The sequence below is a fragment of the Choloepus didactylus genome, chromosome 8 (assembly GCF_015220235.1).
Source record: "Choloepus didactylus isolate mChoDid1 chromosome 8, mChoDid1.pri, whole genome shotgun sequence".
NCBI classification, from domain to species: domain Eukaryota; kingdom Metazoa; phylum Chordata; class Mammalia; order Pilosa; family Megalonychidae; genus Choloepus; species Choloepus didactylus.
Window position 1 is genome coordinate 15,727,369 of NC_051314.1, and position 19,234 is coordinate 15,746,602.

The 19,234-nt window shown below is 42.6% G+C and overlaps 1 protein-coding gene and 1 pseudogene across 2 annotated transcripts in view; one reads left to right on the forward strand and one right to left on the reverse strand.

Annotated features, from left to right (window-relative positions):
- BAIAP2L2 (BAR/IMD domain containing adaptor protein 2 like 2) overlaps positions 1-19,234 on the forward strand; it is a 45,172-nt gene that overhangs the window by 18,767 nt on the left and 7,171 nt on the right. Inside the window, exons 5-7 of one of the 2 annotated variants that reach the window (XM_037847536.1) lie at positions 12,106-12,177; positions 12,401-12,532; positions 13,294-13,440. In XM_037847536.1, coding sequence (XP_037703464.1) covers positions 12,106-12,177; positions 12,401-12,532; positions 13,294-13,440 — 351 coding nt within the window. The remainder of the gene's footprint in view (positions 1-12,105; positions 12,178-12,400; positions 12,533-13,293; positions 13,441-19,234) is intronic. The other variant, XM_037847537.1, reaches the window with a different exon arrangement.
- Positions 15,091-15,565, reverse strand: LOC119542982 (annotated as a pseudogene).

A 19,234-nucleotide genomic window follows, 5' to 3' on the forward strand; every position in this document is an offset into this window, starting at 1 on the left:
CCTTCAATGCATCACTGATACTTATAATCTCATTGACGAACCATAGTCACACCTACCCATCTCATACCATTAAGTTCATCCTCATTATCATATCTGTACATATTAGATTATCAGTCCCCCTTCACTAACTTCTTTCTATCTCTAGGTCCCCTATATTCAACATTATAGGACATTTATTTTACATTTTCATGGAGTTCACATTAATGTAACGTACTATCTTTCCTCTTCTGTCTGGCTTATTTCACTCAGCATTATGTCTTCAAGGTTTGTCCATGTTGTCATAAGTTTCATGACTTTGTTCCTTCTTACTGCCGTGTAGTATTCCATCGTGTGTATATACCACATTTTGTTTATCCACTCATCTGTTGAAGGACATTTGGATTGTTTCCATCTCTTGGCAAATGTGAACAATGCTGCCATAAACGTAAGTGTGCAAATATCTGTTTGTGTCACTGCTTTCAGATCTTCTGGGTATATACTAAGAAGTGAAATTGATGGCTTGTAAAGTAACTCGAGATCTAGTTTTCTGAGGAACCACCAACTATCTCCCACAGTAGCTGTATCATTATACAGTCCCACCAGCTATGAATAAGAATTCTAAGTTCTCAGCATCCTCTCCAGCATTTGTAGTTTCCGGTTTGTTTTATGGCAGCCATTCTAACTGGTGTGAGATGATATCTCATTGTGGTCTTGATTTGCATCTCCCTAATAGGCAGTGAAGATGAACATTTTTTCATGTGTTTTTTAGCCATTTGTATTTCCTCCTCAGAAAAATGTCTTTTCATATCTTTCGGCCATTTTATAATTGGGCTGTTTGTACTACTGCTGTTGCATTGTAGGATTTCTTTATATATGCAAGATACCAGTCTCTTATCAGATACATGGTTTTCAAATATTTTCTCCCATTGCGTTGGCTGCCTCTTCACCTTTTTGATACATTACTTTGAGGTACAGAAGCTTTTTATTTTGAGGAGTTCCCATTTATCAATTTTTTCTTTTGTTGCTTGTACATTGGGTATAAGGTCTAACAAGTGACCTCCTAATACTAGGTCTTGACGATGTTTCCCTACACTATCTTCTAGGAGTTTTATGGTATTATCTCTTACATCGAGGTCTTTGATCCACTTTGAATTAATTTTTATATAGGGTGTGTGGTACAGGTTCTCTTTCATTCCTTTGGATATAGAAATCCAGCTCTCCCAGCCCCATTTGTTGAAGAGACTGTTCTGTCCCAGTTCAATGGATTTGGGGACCTTATCAAAAATCAGTCAACCATAGATCTGGGATCTATTTCCGAATTCTCGATTCTATTCCATTGAGCAATATGTCAAAGTCAGGAAGTGTAAGTCCTCCCACCTTGTTTTTATTTTTTAGAATGCTTTTAGCAATTTGAGACCCCTTTCCCTTCCAAATAAATTTGATAACTAGCTTTTCCAAGTCTGCCAACAGGTTATTGGAATTTTGATTGATATTGCATTGAATCTGAGATCATTTTGGGTAGGATTGACATCTGAAGGACATTTAGCCTTCCTATCCATGAACACGGAATATCTTTCCATCTCTTTAGGTCCCCTTTTATTTCTTTTAGTAAAGTTATGTAATTTTCTGTGTAGAGGTCTTTTATATCCTTGGTTAAGTTTATTCCTAGGTACTTGATTTTTTTAGTTGCTATTGTGAATGGAATCTTTTTCTTGAGTGTCTGTTCAGTTAGGTCATTTCTAGTGTATAGGAACATTACTGACTTATGCGCATTAATCTTGTATCTTGCCACTTTGCTGAATTTATTAGCTCAAGTAGCTGTCATCGATTTCTCAGGGTTTTCCAAATATAAGATCATATAATCTGCAAATAATGAGTTTTACTTCTTCCTTTCCAATTTAGATGCCGTTTGTATCTTTGTCTTGCCAGATTGCTTTGACTAGAACTTCTGGCACAATGTTGAATAACAGTGGTGACAGTGTGCATCCTTGTCTCATTCCTGATCTGAGAGAGAAGGCTTTCAGTCTCTCACCATTGTCTACTATGCTGGCTGTGGGTTCTTCATATATGCCTTTTATCATATTGAGGAAGTTTCCTTCAATTCCTAACTTTTGAAGTGTTTTTATCAAACAAGGATGCTGGATTTTGTCGAATGCTTTTTCAGTATCTATTAAGATGGTCATTTGATTTCTCCCTTTTGATTTATTAATGTGTTGTATTACATTGATTTTCTTAGGTTGAACCACCCTTTCATGCCTGGGATGAACCCCACTTGGTCATGGTGTATAATTTTTTTAATGTGTCTTTGAATTCAATTTGCAAGTATTTTGTTGAGAATTTTTGCATCTATATTCATGAGGGAGATTGGCCTGTAATTTTCCTTTGTTGTAGCATCTTTATCTGGTTTTGGTATTAGAGTGATGTTGACTTCATAAAATGAGTTAGGTAGTGTTCCATTTTCCTCAATTTTTTTGAAAGAGTTTGAGTAGGAATGGGTGTCATTTCTTTTTGGAAAGTTTGGTAAAATTCCCTTGTGAAGCCATTTGTAGTAAGCTTTTTGATGACTGATTGGATCTCTTTACCTGTAGTTGGTTTGTCGAGGTCTTCTGTTTCTTCTCCGGTCAGTCTAGGTTGTTCATGTGTTTCCAGGAAATTGTCCATTTCCTGTAAATTGTCTAGTTTGTTGGCGTACAGTTGTTCATAGTATCTTCTTATGATTTTTTAAATTTCGTCAGGATCTGCAGTAATGACCCTTATTTGGGTCTTCTCTGTTTTTTATTTTGTCAGTCTAGCTAAGGGTCTGCCAATCTTGTTGATCTCAAAGAACCAACTTTTGGTTTTATTTATTCTTTCTATTGTTTTTGTTGTTGTTGTTGTTCTCCATATCATTTATTTCTGCTTTAATCCTTGTTATTTCTTTTCTTCTACTTGCTTTAGAATTAGTTTGCTGATCATTTTCTAGCTTCTTCAGTTTTTCTGTTAACTCTTTGATTTTAACTCTTTTTTCCTTTTTAATGTGTGCATTTAAAACTATAAATTTCCCTTTCAATACTGCCTTTGCTGCATCCCATAAGTTTTGATATGTTGTGTTCTCATTTTCATTTGTATCTAAATATTTAGCAATTTCTCTTGCAATTTTTTCTCTGACTTACTGATTGTTTAGGAGTGTATTGCTTAACCTCCAGATCTTTGTGAGTGTTCTACATCTTTGATGGTTATTGACTTCTAGTTACATTCCATTTTTGGTCAGAGAATGTGCTTTCAGTAATTTCAATCTTTTTAAATTTATTGAGGCTTGTTTTATGCCCCAGCATATGATCTATCCTGGATAAAGTTTCATGAGCACTAGAGAAGAATGTATATCCTGGTAATTTGGGATGTAATGCTCTATACATGTCTGTTAAGTCTAATTCATTTATCACATTGTTTAAGTTCTCAGTTTCCTTATTGGTCCTCTGTCTGATCTATCTATAGGAGAGAGTGGTGTATTGAAGTCACCCATGATTATTATGGAAACATCTATTGCTTCCTTCAGTTTTGCCAATGTTTGTCTCATATACTTTGGAGCACCTTGATTGTGTGTGTAAACATTTATGATTGTTATTTCTTCTTGGTTAATTGTCCCTTTTATTAGTATATAGGGTCCTTCTTTGTCTCTTATGACATCCTTGCATTTAAAGTCTATTTTATCTGAGATTAGTATTGCTACCCCTGCTTTCATTTGGCTGTAGCTTGTGTGGAATATTTTTTTCCATCCTTTCACTTTTAATCTCTTTGTGTTGCTGGATCTCAGATGAGTTTCTTGTAAACAGCACATTGATGATTCATTTTTTTAATCCATTCTGCCAATCTGCATCTTTTAATTGGGGAGTTTAATCCATTCACATTCAATGTTGTTTCTGTGAAGGCAGTTCTTGAATCAGCTATCTTATCCTTTAGTTTTTATTCATCAGATCTATTTTTTTCCATCTCTCTCTTTATTTCCTTCAAGTTACCCTTACTTATACTCTTCAGTTCTGTGCCCTTCTCCAGGCCTCTCTCTCCTGTCTTTTTTTCTCAGCTGGTAGAGCTCCCTTTAGTATTTCTTGTAGGGCAGATCTCTTGTTAACAAATTCTCTCAGCATTTGTTTGTCTGTGAAAATTTTAAGCTCTCTCTCAATTTTGAAGGAGCACTTTGCTGGATAAAGAATTCATGGCTGAACTCGGCAGGTGAACTCACTGCCCTCCCCCCTACGTGAGACCTGACTCCCAGAGGTGTAAATCTCCCTGGCAAGGCAGGATATGACTTGGGGGATGAATCTGGATCCAGCCTCATGGGATTGACAGCATTTTGACAAAAGGGGGATGCAAAACGAAATGAAATACAGTTTCAGTGGCTGAGAGATTTCAAATGGAGTCGAGAGGTCACTCTGGTGGACATTCTTATGCACTATGTAGATAACACTTTTTAGGTTTTAATGTATTGGAATAGTTGGAAGGAAATACCTGAAACTATCAAACTCCAACCCAGTAGCCTTGACTCTTGAAGACGATTGTATAACAATGTAGATTACGAGGGGTGACAGTGTGATTGTGAAAACCTTGTTGGGTCACACTCCCTTTATCCAGTGTATGGATGGATGAGTAGAAAAATGGGGAGAAAACCTAAATGAAAAATAGGGTGGGATGGGGGAGTGGTGGAATGTTTTAGGTGTTCTTTTTTGCTTTTATTTTTATTTCTTTTGGAATAAGGAAAATGTTCAAAAAATAGATTGGGGTGATGAATGCACAACTGTACGATGGTACTGTGAACAGTTGATTGTAGACCATGGATGATTGTATGGTATATGAATATATATCAATAAAACTGAATTTAATTAAAAAAAAAGAATTCATGGCTGGCCATTTTTCTCTTTCAGAGTCTTAAATATGTCATACCACTGCCTTCATGGTGCCTGCTGAGTAGTCAGTGCTTAGTCTTATGTTGCTTCCCTTGTATGTGGTGAGTCGCTTCTCCCTTGCTGCTTTCACAACTTTCTTTTTCTCTTCAGCATTTGATGATCTGATCAGAATATGTCTCAGAGAGGGTTCATTTGGATTTATTCTATTTGGAGTTTGTTGGCCATCTTTGATTTGCATATTTATGTCATTTAGAAGGGTTGGGAAGTTTTCCCCAACAATGTCTTCAAATACTCTTATTAGCCCTTTACTCTTCTCTTCACCTTCTGGAACACTAATGATTCTTATATTTGTGCGCTTCATGTTGTCTGTGATTTCCCTGATATCCATTTCAAATTTTTCAATTTTTTTCACCATTCATTCTTTTGCACTTTCACATTCCATCATTCTGTCCTCAAGGTCACTAATATGTTCCTCTACCTCTTCAAATCTGTTATGTGTCTCAAGAATATTTTTAATTTGATCAACATTATCTTTTATTTCCATAAAGATCTGATATTTTTAATTTCCTCTTACAAATTCTTCTTTATGCTCTTCTAGGTTCTTCTTCATGTCCTTTATATCTTGAGCCGGGACACTGATGTTTCTGTGTACTTCTTTGATTAATTTGATTCAGTCTCCTCTGATTAATTTGATTAAGTCTCCTCTGGCTTTTTAATTTGGATGTTTGGGTTATCCATATCTTCTGATTTCTTCATATGCTTTATAATTTTCTGTTGTTTTTGGCCTCTTGGCATTTGCTTATCTTGATAGGTTTCTTTTAGGATATACAAGATTATTTGAACATTTATCTATAATTTGGCAGAGCTACAGCCTGGTGGAGTGCACTTTCTCTGACTGCCCACAGATGACGCTCTTGAGCCACCTCACCCTCGAGCTAGTTCTCCCCCAACTTTGTGCACTGATGGGGGTCCAAACCATGTGGAAATCCAATCAGTGCACCAATTTTCTGTGTGCACTGGGGACTGCCAGCCCTGTGGGTGGGGGGCATGCTCTGTGTAGTTTGGCAGGGAGTCCATTCCAGGACACAGTTGTCTCAGCCATTCCCAGGGCTGCAGGTGGAGTACTTTGGGGTTGCAGAGCTGCATGTCTCACCTTCCAGCTCAAATGCCCCATAGTCCCTGTCTGCCATGCACCCATGAGTCCCTGGGATTGGGGGAGGGCTCCTGGCACTTCTGTGTGGCACACTTGCCTCTAGGCTGTGCACACCACAGGCTTCCATAGGAGGAAGAGTGGATGCTGTCACAAGCCCGCCGAATCCTGAATTCCCTCAAGGAAGCTCTCAGCCATTGGGCTGTGAAGGGTTATCTCCCCAGCCAACTGCAAAGATGGTTGCATGGGGCATGGAAAGCTGCCCCTTTCTGTGCTTGTCCACCTGCTCCAACCACCAGTGCCTAGCACAGAGGCTCTTGGCTGCCGGTCTGCAAAGGGTTATCACCCAAGCCAAGTGCTGAGAAGTGTGCCCAGGGAGTGGAAGGCTGCTCCCCTCCACACTTGTCTGCCAGCTCCAGCTGCCTATTCCCTGGCAGCATTCAGGGCCAAACACTCACCCATCCTAAATGCAGTCTCTCTATTTCTACAAGTACATACTCACTATGGGTGTAGAAGTTCCTGCCCAGCTGGTGGAATCCTGCAACTGCTGTTCTGGGACACTTTCTGTCCTTTGTCTAGTGTTTTTCATGGAGGAGAGTTTTGCTCTGTCTCTCCTAATCCACCATCTTCCTTGAAGCTACCTGACTTAATTGTTTGTTACACTGCTTTAACTGTTTGCAAGCTGCTTCTTTATGCAGGGCAAGTTCTAGGAGAACAAGCCAGGGACAAGTGTCCTGGTTCAGTCTTTCAGGTTGCCACCCAGTAGATTGGCAAGGGTGTATAGACACCCCAGTATGTGCATAGGGGTTACTCTTCTCCCTCCTGACCAGGTCCTGACACCCACGAGGAGCACAGCCTGGCTCCACGCTGCACCAGGGATGTGGGGGAGAGGAGCCAGCAATGGTGTCTTGAGCCTCTCCTACCATTTTTTAAGTTGCTTTTTCTTGATTCAGCCCTCGTCTAGTTATTGCAACCCTTAAACTATTTCCTGAAATTTTGAAGAAGATGGCTCTGACAGTTTTTGCTAGTTCTTCAAAGATTTTGTGAGGGAACAGAACCCTGGAGCATCCTATGCCACCATCTTGGTTGACCAGAAGTCCCAGAGGCTCTTTGTTTCCTTTTACTTTAAAAATTGTACTCCTTTTTACTTTCTGTTTCTCTTAAGGCACCAGTTGTGTTTACTCATTCTTGTGTTCCTTATAGGTTAGCCTTTATTACAGAAATTATGTTTTTTTTAAAAATCTCTAATCATTCCTAAATTGTCAACTCATTTCTAATTTTTTCTAATTTTGATCTATGTTGTTTCTTTCCTGTCTTGTATCAGTTTTGTAATGTCTTTGAGTTTACTTTTAAATAGTAGATTACAATTTTCTTCTATTGTGATTTCATTGTCTATAAGAATGTTATTCTGTTCCTTGTCCTCTTTTTTTCTCACAAGTTTCCGTTGGGTTTTCTATTGTTCACTTTTAGTGAAATTTGTTTTTTTTTCTGAATTTTTAGGATAGATTTTCTAACTTTACAAGACTTTCTCCTGTTGTTTTTGTATAGTTTTCAAAAACATGGTAGTTTCCTTTATGAAATTTCCTGTGTTCCCCCCCCCCCACTCCTACATTTGTTGGACTTTCTCTTTCCTTTATCTCTCTTCTCTTTTCTCTCCTTTGTTGCTGTTCTTGTGGATTTAGATTCTGCCTCCAGCATTTTCTCCTCACTGTGGGGCTTGTCCTGGAAAGGAGCCTAGCTGCGCAGTTTCAAGAGCTCCGAAGTGCTAGACTATTGCACCATCTTCAAGCTCTACCAGGCACTTCTTGCACTCACCCCTTTTGGATTAGCAAAACACCCTTTGAGTTTCAGCTGCTTGTTGTGTTTTCCAGTAATACTTGTTGGTTAACTGGAAGTTCTCTTGTTCTCAGGTCCATCAGACACCCACTTGCCCCTGCTGCTTGTCCCCCGCTGCTGCACAGATCTCATGGCTCTCGGTGATTTGTACTTTGTACCTGGTTTTGTTGTAAACGTGGTCTGTGAGTTTTTGGTTTTGTGCTCTAGTTTCTCTATATATTTTTATGAGGGGAAAAAGGAAGATTTAAAAACTATTCTGTCTTGGCCATCATCATCTCAGAATCTGACATTTTTAAATTGAGGTAAAATTTGCATTAAATAAAATACCCACTTCTTAAGTGTTAAGTTTGATGAGTTTGACAACTGTAGACACAACCACCATTGCAGCCAAGATTTAGAACATTTCCATCAGCCCAGAATGTTCCCTTGTCCCCCTTCCAGTGAATCCCACTCCCAGCAGCAACCGCTTCCTGATTTCTATCTCTAGAAATTAATTTTGCCTGTTCCAAAACTTCATATGAATGCAGTCATACAGGATGTCTTCTTTTGCATTCAGCTTCTTTTTATCTGTTCTTTTGTTGGTAGTCTTTTGGGTAGTTTACAGTTTGGGGCTATTATGAATAAGGCTGCTGTGAATATTCTTGCACTAATCTTTTTGTGGACATTCATTTCTCTTAGGAAAATATCCAAGAATGGAATTGATGGGCTTATGTGTACTTAAATTTATAAGAAACTGCCAAAGAGTTCTCCAAAGTTGTGCCATTCCTCACTTCTGCCAGCAATATGTGAAAACTACCATTGTTGATGGTCTTTTTAATAGTTTTAGCCATTCTGGTGGGTGTGAAATGGCACCCTCATTGTGGTTTTATTTTGCATAGCCCTGATGACTAACAATTTTAAATGTGTTTATTGGCCATTCATCTATCTTCTTTCATAAAGTGTTTGTTTAGTTTTTTGCCGATTTTTATTGGGTTATACATATTTTTATTGTTGATTTATAGGAATATGGATATGAGGCCTTCAGTATATATATATATATATATATATATATATATATATATACATACACACATACACACACACACACACACACACACACACATATTTTTCCCAGTCTGTAGCTCATCTGTTCATTTTCTTAATTGTGTCTTTGATGAGCAGAAATTTTAAATTTTTATGAAGTCTAATTCAGTGATGTTTTAGAGGTTCATGCTTGTGCTCTGTGGTAGGTAGAATAATGGCCCCCAATTATCTCCACAGTCTAATCCCCAGAGCCTGTGAATATTCCACTTTGCATTGAAAAGAGACTCGGCAGGCAGTTAAGGACCTTGGGATGGGGAGATTATCCTGGACTATCCAGGTGGGCCCAATCTAATCGCAAGGGTCCTTAAAAGTAGACATGGGAGGCAGAAGGTTAGGTTGGATGGTGGGATTTTAGAGGGACTTGGCCCACTGTGCTGGCTTTGAAAGAAGGAAGGGCCCCGAGCCAAGGAATGTGGGCAGCCCAGAAGCTGAAAAATGCAAGGAAACGGATTCTCCCCAAGAGCCTCCAGAAAGGAACACAGCCCTGCTGACACCTTGATTTTAGCCCAGTGAGACCCACTTCAGACTTGCAACCTACAGCAGTGTAAGATAATAGATTTGTGCTGCTTCAAGCCTCCCAGTTTGAGGTCATTGTACAGCAGCAATAAGAATCTAATGCATGGGTGGAGGGGAGAGAGAGGGGGCTCACTTTAGACACAAGTTGGAGATGTAAAATGGCCAGCCAGGTGCATGAGACTGGATATGGGGTCAGAGGTCTGGGCTGGGGGTGCACACCTGAGAGCCTTCAGCTCATGGACAGGCTGAGCCCACCAGGGAGGGAGTGGAGACCCAGCAGGAGAAGGTGCAAGAACTGCACCCTGGGGCAACCCAAGCTTCAGTGATGGGGAGAGAAGGGTCCTCAGCAAAGGACAGAAAAGAAGCAGCCAGGGAGGCAGGAGGAAAACCAGGAGAGGGAGGTGATCTGGAGGACAAAGGTGCATCGAGGAGGGTGTGGTCAACGTGTCAAAGGACAATGACAGGACAAATCGGATGAGTCCAGAGGCTTGGCCACAGGGTTTAGCAACATGGAGGTCATCGGTGATTTCAATCACATCATGTTGTGGGCGAGGCGGAGGGAAAGCCTGGCTAGAGGGGTCCCAGAGGAAATGGGAGGGGAGGAGTTGGAGCCAGCCCATAGGGACAATTCAAGGGGATTTTCTGTAGAGATGACCAAAGGATTTCTTGGTCATAACTCTTGAATAACTCTATAGGTAATGCTAAAAATGCATGAACTCAACAGTGGGTTCTGCTATTGGCTTCTTGAGCTTTTCTGAGGAGCTTGCAGGACGCTCTAATGAAGTGTGTGCCAATGCGGATGGTCTCTGCTTTGATCTGGTGGGAATTCTGGAGCCTGCCCTACAGACTTCCTTGTTTGGTGACTTCCTTGTTTCAGAAGACAGTCCTCCGGTTCCCACTGCCAGCGCTCAAGGTTCTCTTCAAATATCAAGTTTTCAATAGATCCACTTTTTCAAGGGGTTGAAAGAAGACTTTCCATGATCCCAGGGGTGACTGAGCCCCATGTGATTTGGGGCACCCTGGTCCGTGCCCTCCACCCCACCAACCATGGCAACGGGAAAAGTTACACACTGCTGTGTAACATGGAGGTCGGCTTGTTCATACACAACTTTTCCTCTGCAAGAGGAGGCAGGATAGGGTAGATAGAATTAGCAGGGAGGAAAAAGCCCTCACCTTGTCTGCTGTGCTGACAGGGAGAGTCCTCGCAGCTGTGATTTAAGAACAGGCACCCCTCCTGGGAGCCCTCCTGGCCCGCCCTGCCCCCTGCGTGCCAGCCTCCCTGGCTCTGAGCTCCCCTTCCACCTGCTGTCACTGGCTCAGCACCGCCAGCCCTGAAGGAGAGACAGTTGCCATCATGTCCATTCTGCTGGGTTTGTGCATTTATAACATTTGCTGGCGCCTATCAGGATGGTTCAAGTTCACCTCTCCAAGTACAGATCATCATATTTATTAGTCCTCTGGTTGTAAAGTTGCCTGGCTCTGAGGGTCTGCTCCAATTGCATTTTTCCCATAGCCCTGTCATTTATATCTTGCAATTTTGCAGAAAGTGGGGATTTTCAGGAACACACATATTGTGTTAGAGCAGAAATCTCGGACCTTCTGTTTAGTGGGAAGCAGGGCCAGGAGTAGGGGGTGGCAAGTGAGGTGCCTGGGCACAAAATGTAAGGAGTCCTCACCACCCAGGCTATGTAGGCTTAATTCCTGTAGGATCTGGCTGAAAAGAGTCCCATGCTGGGTAGGAACCTGGCACATCCTTCTTAACACTGATGCCTGTGCACCCCAATCCCCAGCCTTAGTCTGCCAGGATTTCTATGAAAAATACCACACAATGGTGTGGATTAAACCACAGGAATTTACCATCTTATGCTTTGGGAGGCTTGAAGTCCCAAATCAAGGACTTATCAGGCCATGCTTTCTCCTAGGGTCTGTGGCGTTCTGGTGGTATCTTGCCTGCAATCCTTGGGGTTCCTTGACTTGCAACTCTGCCTCAGGCACAGGGCTGTCTGCCTCATTCTCTGGCTTCTACTTCCACGTCCAATTTCCTTGGCTCACAAGGACTCTGTTCATTCAATGTGGCTTCACCTAAATAGGATCTGCAAAGAGGATTTTCACAAATGAGTCTACCCCTTTACGAATAATAACATCTTCAAAGTTCCTGTTTACAAATGGGTTCACACCCACAGGACTGGGGGTTAGGGCTGGAAAGAGTCTTTATGGGGCTTATGGCTGAATGGCTGAAGGAATGGACAACAGACAAACCAAAGTGTACATACTCAGAAACCAAAATGAGGGAGCAATTAATTCTGCCTGGGGAAGTCAGGAAGGCTTCCTAGAAGAAGGGCAGGGAAGCCGGTATTTGAAGATTGGGAGGACATTCTGGGCAGAGAAAGTGGATTATCAAAGCACGGGCTAAGACTAAGAACAAGATGCATTTATGGAGATTGGTTTCCAGCTGGATACTGCACCAAATGCTTTGCAGTTTTAACCATTTAATCTTCTCTTCAGCCAGGTGCTTATTATCCCCAGTTCTCTAAGGAGTGGGCAGGTGCCTGGTATGTTAAGTGTGGCAAACAGTATGTAGGAATGGGAAGAGTCCAGGGGATGCTGGGACCTGGGAACAGGAGGGTCGCCCTGATCACTCCTGGCCTGCACTCCACCCAGGTGCAGACACTGCATGGAGACCTGTTGCAACACATGGAGAAGAACACGAAGCTGGACATGCAGTTCATAAAAGTGAGTTTGGCCTCCCCGCTTTGGCCCCCAGCCCGTCACAGACAGGACCTCCTTCACAATTGATAGATGGGTCCACTGAGGCCAGTGCTGGGCATTGACTAGCCCCAGGTTCTACACATGTTCAGCTGAGACCCCCTGACCCATGTCCAATGCTCTGACTCCTGGAATAGGTTCTTGGGCTCTTTGACATGGGGCTCTCCCTCCTATCTTCACCCCACTCCAGGACAGCCGCCAGCACTATGAGATGGAGTACCGCCATCGAGCTGCCAATCTGGAGAAGTACATGTCCGAGCTGTGGCGCATGGAGCGCAAGAGGGACAAGAATGCGCGGGAGATGAAGGTGCAGGAGCTGGAGGTGGGTGGGTGGGCTGCAGGGTGAGATGGGCTATGTGTGGGGTGGGGGACCATAACACCCCCCTTGGGTTTCCTCATTGAGCACCAGCCCAAGTCTAGGGCGTGGTGAGCACAGCTGGGAGGTCAGTCAGCATCACCCTCATCCCTCTCCCTGGCCCTTCACCAGCTCCCCAGGCCTCCCCTCCAATCCCAGCACCCTGTCTCCCTCCCTGTCCCCCCATTCTCCTGCCTCACCCAGAAAATTGAGGCCATCGGTCACGATGTTCATGAACAAAGTAGTGAATGTGTAATCAACAGCCCCCCAACCCCCCAACCCCTGCCGTCCTGCAGGGGTATCCTGCCCCCGGCCAAGGCCCCATCCTGGCCTCTATCCCTGAGCCCCAGTTCTGTGGCTTGAGCCTTGCCTGCTTCCCTGCCTCCTCTTCCCGCTCATGCCTTCCTTCTTGGAAATCCTCCCGCACAAGTAGGATTATCCACTCGTTTGCATTTTCATTGAACGCATTTCATTGCTGGGCCCCTCCCTGGGTTCTGGGGACCGAGTGACCAGCCCTGCCTGTTGAATGGCTCAGGCCAGGAGGGAGGCAGAGCCCAGGCAGAGGATGCTAGCAAGAGGGCGGCCCAGGAGCGAGAATGGGCTGGGTGCTCCGGGAGGCCTCTGGGTGGAGGCGGCCGGGTCAGGAAGGGAGGCTTCGGACAGCTGGCCCCATGCGTGAGGGCCTGGGACGCCCACCACTGCCCCAGCCAGAGCCCCCTTCCCCCCAGGAGAGCGTGAACCGGCTGCACGCGCAGATGCAGGTCTTCGTGTCTGAGAGCCAGCGGGCGGCCGAGCTGGAAGAGAAGCGGCGCTATCGCTTCCTGGCTGAGAAGCACCTGCTTCTTTCCAACACCTTCCTGCAGTTCTTTGGCCGGGTGAGCTGGGACCGCGGGGGCAGGGGCCAGAGAGCAGAGCCTTCTAACGCCTCCTCCCTCCCTCCTACCTCCTTTCCACTTCCCTTCCTTCCTTCCTCTCTGTAGAGATTTATTTATTCACATCTTAAACTTCTCTCCATTCATTTCTTTCTTTCTTTCTTTGTTGATTTGTATCCCCATATGTTCATTCATTTATTTATTCAAGATTTTGTTTATTCTTGCATTCCTTCACTAATTCCTGCATGTATTTATTCATTCACAGAAGAACCATTTATTCATTTTTGCATGCATATGCTCACCATTCACAAATTCATTAATCTGTAGACTTATTCAGTTATTGTCTATTAATTTTATCATATTATTTAAGTCCTGTATTCTCTTGCTCTGTTCTGTCTGCTAGGCCAGTCAGATTCTCTCATTTCTCCTTGGATATGGCTTTAGCTGCCATGTTGTTTAGTGCATTTGGGTTTATGACTATTATACCTTCTCTGTAAAATGCCATTTATGTACTTAAAGTCTCTCTCTCTTTTTTTTTAAATATTTTTATACTCCCCAGTTTATTTTGAAAACGACCTTTTCTGATATATATCCAAATGAATTTGAAATTACAGTTATCTCAAAGTACACAGAAATTACCTATATTCTCCTATAAATGAAACAGTGATAAAAGAACAGTTATCATTATTTAAGGACTTCAACATAACAGAATTCTCTTTTTCCAGCCTTTAAAACTATTTTCCCCATCTAACCCAATATGTAATATTTGAATTTGGGTTATATGTGCATATAAAACAGACACATTTGTCAAAGTGAGCATAAGTTGAAACAGCATACAGTGTCCTTTCTGGATATAAATTTTCAGAGACAAGGTGGTCGAAATGGGAGCAAAAAACTGACTTCCTCATGAAATAAACTAGATAAACAAAAATTAGGAATAATGCTAAAGATTTATTCCATACCATAAATCATTTTCTTTCCTATCCTTCTAACACACAAGTGTGCACTCTGGGTATGTGTGAATCAAAATGCTTCCAATCAAGATTATGAACCCCTATGACTAGGAATTTCTAATTCAGTAAGATGCCCTGGAGTAAAAAGAGAGGTAGTATAGATGAATAGAGGACATTTGTCCATCAAGTTATATATCTCTACTTAATAAAGAGGTAGATTATTTAAAAGTCTCAATGGGCTCAGATATTCACTTGGGCCTGAAAGTAATGTTTTAATTGCTTATTAAGCATATTAGAATGCTAGCCGTCACTGGATTAGTACCTTAAGTTTAAACACTGGAAACAAATGATTGTTACAAAACACACACACAACATAGTATTTTGTGGTTCTACTGTTTTGTTTATTCCACTATTTTTGTTATTGGGGCAAGATAAGCAGTCCAATTTGTTTAAGAACATTTAATGTACCCCATAAACTGTCTGAATCAAAGATCTTTATTAGCTCTTGTACCAAACACAACATTGATTTCCATCTACAATTATTTTTTAAGATAAAAAACAATAAGTCAATTGAAAAAAAAAGTTGTGGCCTTGAGCTATGAAGCATTACACTTCTAACACACTGATTGGCTGAAAAACCTAGAACATCACTGTTCAGATGTGAATCATTGTTGGCCTTCAGGAATGAATGGATGCAGCTTTACTGTGACTTCTCCAAAAATGCTTTGCAACCCCTAACACACTGCTGGTAAACAGTCTCAAAGTCGGAGCCATTCCCATAATAGGGATCTTCAATAATAAGTTGTTTTTGTGGCTCATAGCTCCCAAGTAGTTCAGTTTTCACTTTGCAGTTTTTAACTTCACTACCTTTTCTATTCAACTCTCAGATTGCTTTCATCCATACATAGTATGTAATGAAATGTGGCAAAGTCTTCTTTGGTAACCTGTTGGGCCACGTGATTCATAGGAATATCATGCTTCTTCATGCAATTTTGCCCTCGATAATCAGGAGGGTTTCCTATCTCATAAGTGGATGTTGTGGTACTGTCTGTCCTCCAATTATCTGAAATACTTTGATCAGTTACAAGTTTTCTGAAAACTGCTTCTGCAATGAGGGATCGACAAATGTTAGCCAAACATACAAACAGCACCGACTTGGGCAGCTGAACTGCCATCTTCTCAGAAGCAAAGAGTGGCAGAGAATGACTAATGTCTCTCTTAATCCAATCCAATTAGATGCTTTTAATTCCACTTTGTCCAATATTATCACTCTTCCTGCTTTCTCTTCTTTTAGTTTTAAGTGTGTTTTCTGTTACTAACACATAGCTGGGTTTTGATTTTTGATCAGTCTGACAGTCTTTCTAATGGAGGAATTCAGCCCATTCCCATTTAACAAAACAACTGATATACCTGATTTTATTCTTTCCAGATACCTTGAGTTAACTGTTCATTTACTTTGCCATTTCCTCTTTTTCTCCCCTTTCTTGTTCTTGTGAATTTGGTGGAATTACTATACATTCCCCCTTTTCCTTTATTCATTTGGAAATTTTACTCTTCTTTTCCTCTCTTCGCATGATGACCTCACTTTGTGGCCCTCATAATCACATATGCATTTGTTTATTATCTTTTCCAAAATATGCCGACTCCTTTATCCATGCTACTCTGTTCGTTGCTGCCCCTGCCCCGCAAGATGAAATCTTGAGACGCACTTTCTCCCTCTCTCTGCTGCTTTGAGGCGAGGCCTTTGGGAAGCTTCTACTTTCCTCATCCTCCACCTCTTGGTTTTGCCAAGATAGTTCCCTCACCATATCTATCTCATTGTATTCCTGTTCTGTATTTTGAGATATTTCTCCCCCTTGACCTGTCAGCCATGGATTCTATTCTCACTAGTCTGTTCCTCTCTTTTAGTTCATTTGTTCAATGTTTGAACCTTAAAATTGTGCTTTTGCTGGTGCAGAAGTTTTTTGTTATGCAGCAAGTGCTCTTTCAAGTCCTCTTTAAGCTTGTCACGTCCTTCTCCCAGCTGCCAGGGGTGCTCTGCTAGGTTCTCCTTCCTGGCCACCAGGTCCTCTTAGGTGTCTTGCTTCTTTCCTTTGCCTCTTCGTAGTCCTGTTCTCTCTCTGGGTTGAGCTGAGCTGTGAGGGACTCAGGTAGTGGGACCAGCAAACATGGAGGGGGGATGTGTGGAGCAACCTCTACCCCAGTGGGCTGCCTCATCTGTCCAGAAGCCAGTCCTCCACTGCAGCCCAAGGTAGGTCTCACTCTTGCACAGGCCTCCCTGTTGCAGCCTCAGAGATAGGGATTAACCTAGCAGAGAACCCTGCAGACAGGGCTGCTAGAGAAGGTTGTGCAGGTTGTGCACTGCACAATGGTGCCTGGTTGACAGTGGGAGCTGAAATCCAGCCTGTATCCTGCCCTCCAAGTTCAACAATGGTGCAGTCTGTGATTGCCTGGAGAAGGAGCCCTTTTCTCTTTTCAAAAAAAAAGTCATTCCCTCACCAAACATGTGCCCCCTGGACTGTGTACATCTGGAGGAGGCTAAAGTCTCACAGTCCACCTTCAAGGCATGCGAAGCTGCCTGCCTGGCCTGGCTGTTCACCCCCTCTGGAGAGGTGGCTGATGGGACCTGGAAGAAGGGAGGTCAGAGATATTGGTGACACCGTCTTCCCACCATCCTCCCATAAATTAATGACTTCATCCCTGCCTATTTCCGCTGCCATTTGTTCATTCATTCAATTATTCAACAAATATTTTTTGAGCCCAGATGACATGCTGGGCTTGGTTATCTTTTGCAGCTGAGAGAGCATGGACCCCGCCCCTAATTTTCCCTTTCCTCTCCTCAGCAGACCCCTTCCTCAGCCTCACTGCTCTCTCCATCACTTTCTATTTCTTTGCATTCGTCAGTTTCCCAACTGCCCTGTGCCCTGGCTTCAAATTCTAGGACCACCATTTTCTAGCCACATGACACGGAACAAATGATTTCTTTTCTCTGGGTCTCATTTTCTTACCTGTAAAATGGGGGAAATCATCCCCACCTGACAAGGTCCATGCAAGCTGGAGCCTGGCATAAAAGAAGGAGCCCAAGAAAATTTTGTTCTCCACCCCTGCCCCATTACCTCCAAAGATGGATTCAAACACCGTCTGTGCAGTCAGCGACTCCCGACAGCCAGCAGCAGCCTCTGCCTGCCATGGCTTGGGATTCTCACCCCCACCAGCCCCTTCCCTGAGTCCCTTACCTGAGCTCAGGGACCCCTGGGTGCTGAGCAGTGACTGATCGGGGCTCAGGCTGACAACCACCCAACACCACCCTGAGTCCGGGACCCAGGGCTCAGCCTTCTCATCCCCTCCTATCTCCACAAAGGGATTCTCCAGGGAGGAATATTTTTAACCACGTTACTGAGATGTAATTCACATGCCATACAATTCACCCATTTAAAGTGTACGTTCAGTGGGTTTTAGTATATTCACAGAGTTGTGCAACCATCACCACAGCCAATTTTAGAACATTTTCCTTAATTCAGAAAGAAACCCAGTACCCTTTAGCTGTCATCCTCCAATCCCCCAATCACCCCCAGCCCTTGGCAACCACTGATCTACTTTCTGTCCCTATAGATTTGCCTATTCTGGACATTTCCTATAAATGGAGTCATACAATATGTGGTCCTTTGTAACTAGCTTCTTTCACTTAGCAGAGTGTCTTCAAATTTCATCCATATTGCAGCAGGTATCAGAACTTCCTTCCTTTTCACTGCTAAATAATATTCCATTGTGTGGAAAGACCATATTTTGATTATCCATTCATCAGTTGGGGGATATCAGGGTTCGACTTTTTGGCTAATGTGAATAATGCTGCTGTGAACATGTCTGTACAAGTTTATGTGTGGATATATGTTTTGTTTCTCTTGGGTATATACCTAGGAGTGGATTGCTGGATTACTCTATGTTAACTGTTTGAGGAACTGCCAAGCTGTTGTCCAAAGCCATTGCACCATTTCACATCCCCACCAGCAGTGTCTGAGGGTTCCAATTTTTTCACATCTGCAACAACACTTGTTATTGTCTGCATTTTTTATTATAGCCATCCTAGAGGGTATAAAGTGTTTTCTCATGGTGGTTTTATTTTGCATTTCCCTTATGACTAAGATGTTGAGTATCTTTCCTTGTGCTTATTGGCCATTTATATATATTTTTCACAAGCAAACTCCTTTTTGTCTGTGAACTGAACAACCACCAACAGTAACTGAGGTTCACATTTTTTAGTGTTTCAGACTCATTTGATTTCCTTTACTCTGACTTGTCAGTGTCTGCTCCAGTTTGCTAGAGCTGCCATTATGTAAAATACCAGAAATGGATTGGCTTTTATAACAGGGATTTATTAGGTTACAAATTTACAGTTCTAAGGCCATAAAAGTGTCCAAACTAAGGCATCAACAAAAGGATACACCTTCACTGAAGAAAGGCCGATGGCGCCTGGAACTCCTCTGTCAGCTGGGAAGGCACGTGGCTGGTGTCTGCTGGTCCTTTTTTCCTGGGTTCTGGTTTCAAAATGGCTTTCTCCAAAATGTCTCTGGGCTTCTGTCTCTCTTAGCTTCTCTCTCTCAGCCTCTGTCCATCCTTCCTTGCTCTTCCAGGGAGTTTTCTCTCTAAGTGTCTGGGTGTCCTCTCTTAGTGTCTCCAGGGCAAACTCTGGGCTTCATCTCTTAGCTTAGCATCTACAAACATCCTTCTGTCTGCATCTCCCAGTGTCTCCAAGCATCTGGGTCTGTGTGGGCTCTCAGCTCTCTTAAGGACCCTAGTTATCTAATTAAGATAATTAATTAATTAAATAATTAAGTCACTCCTCC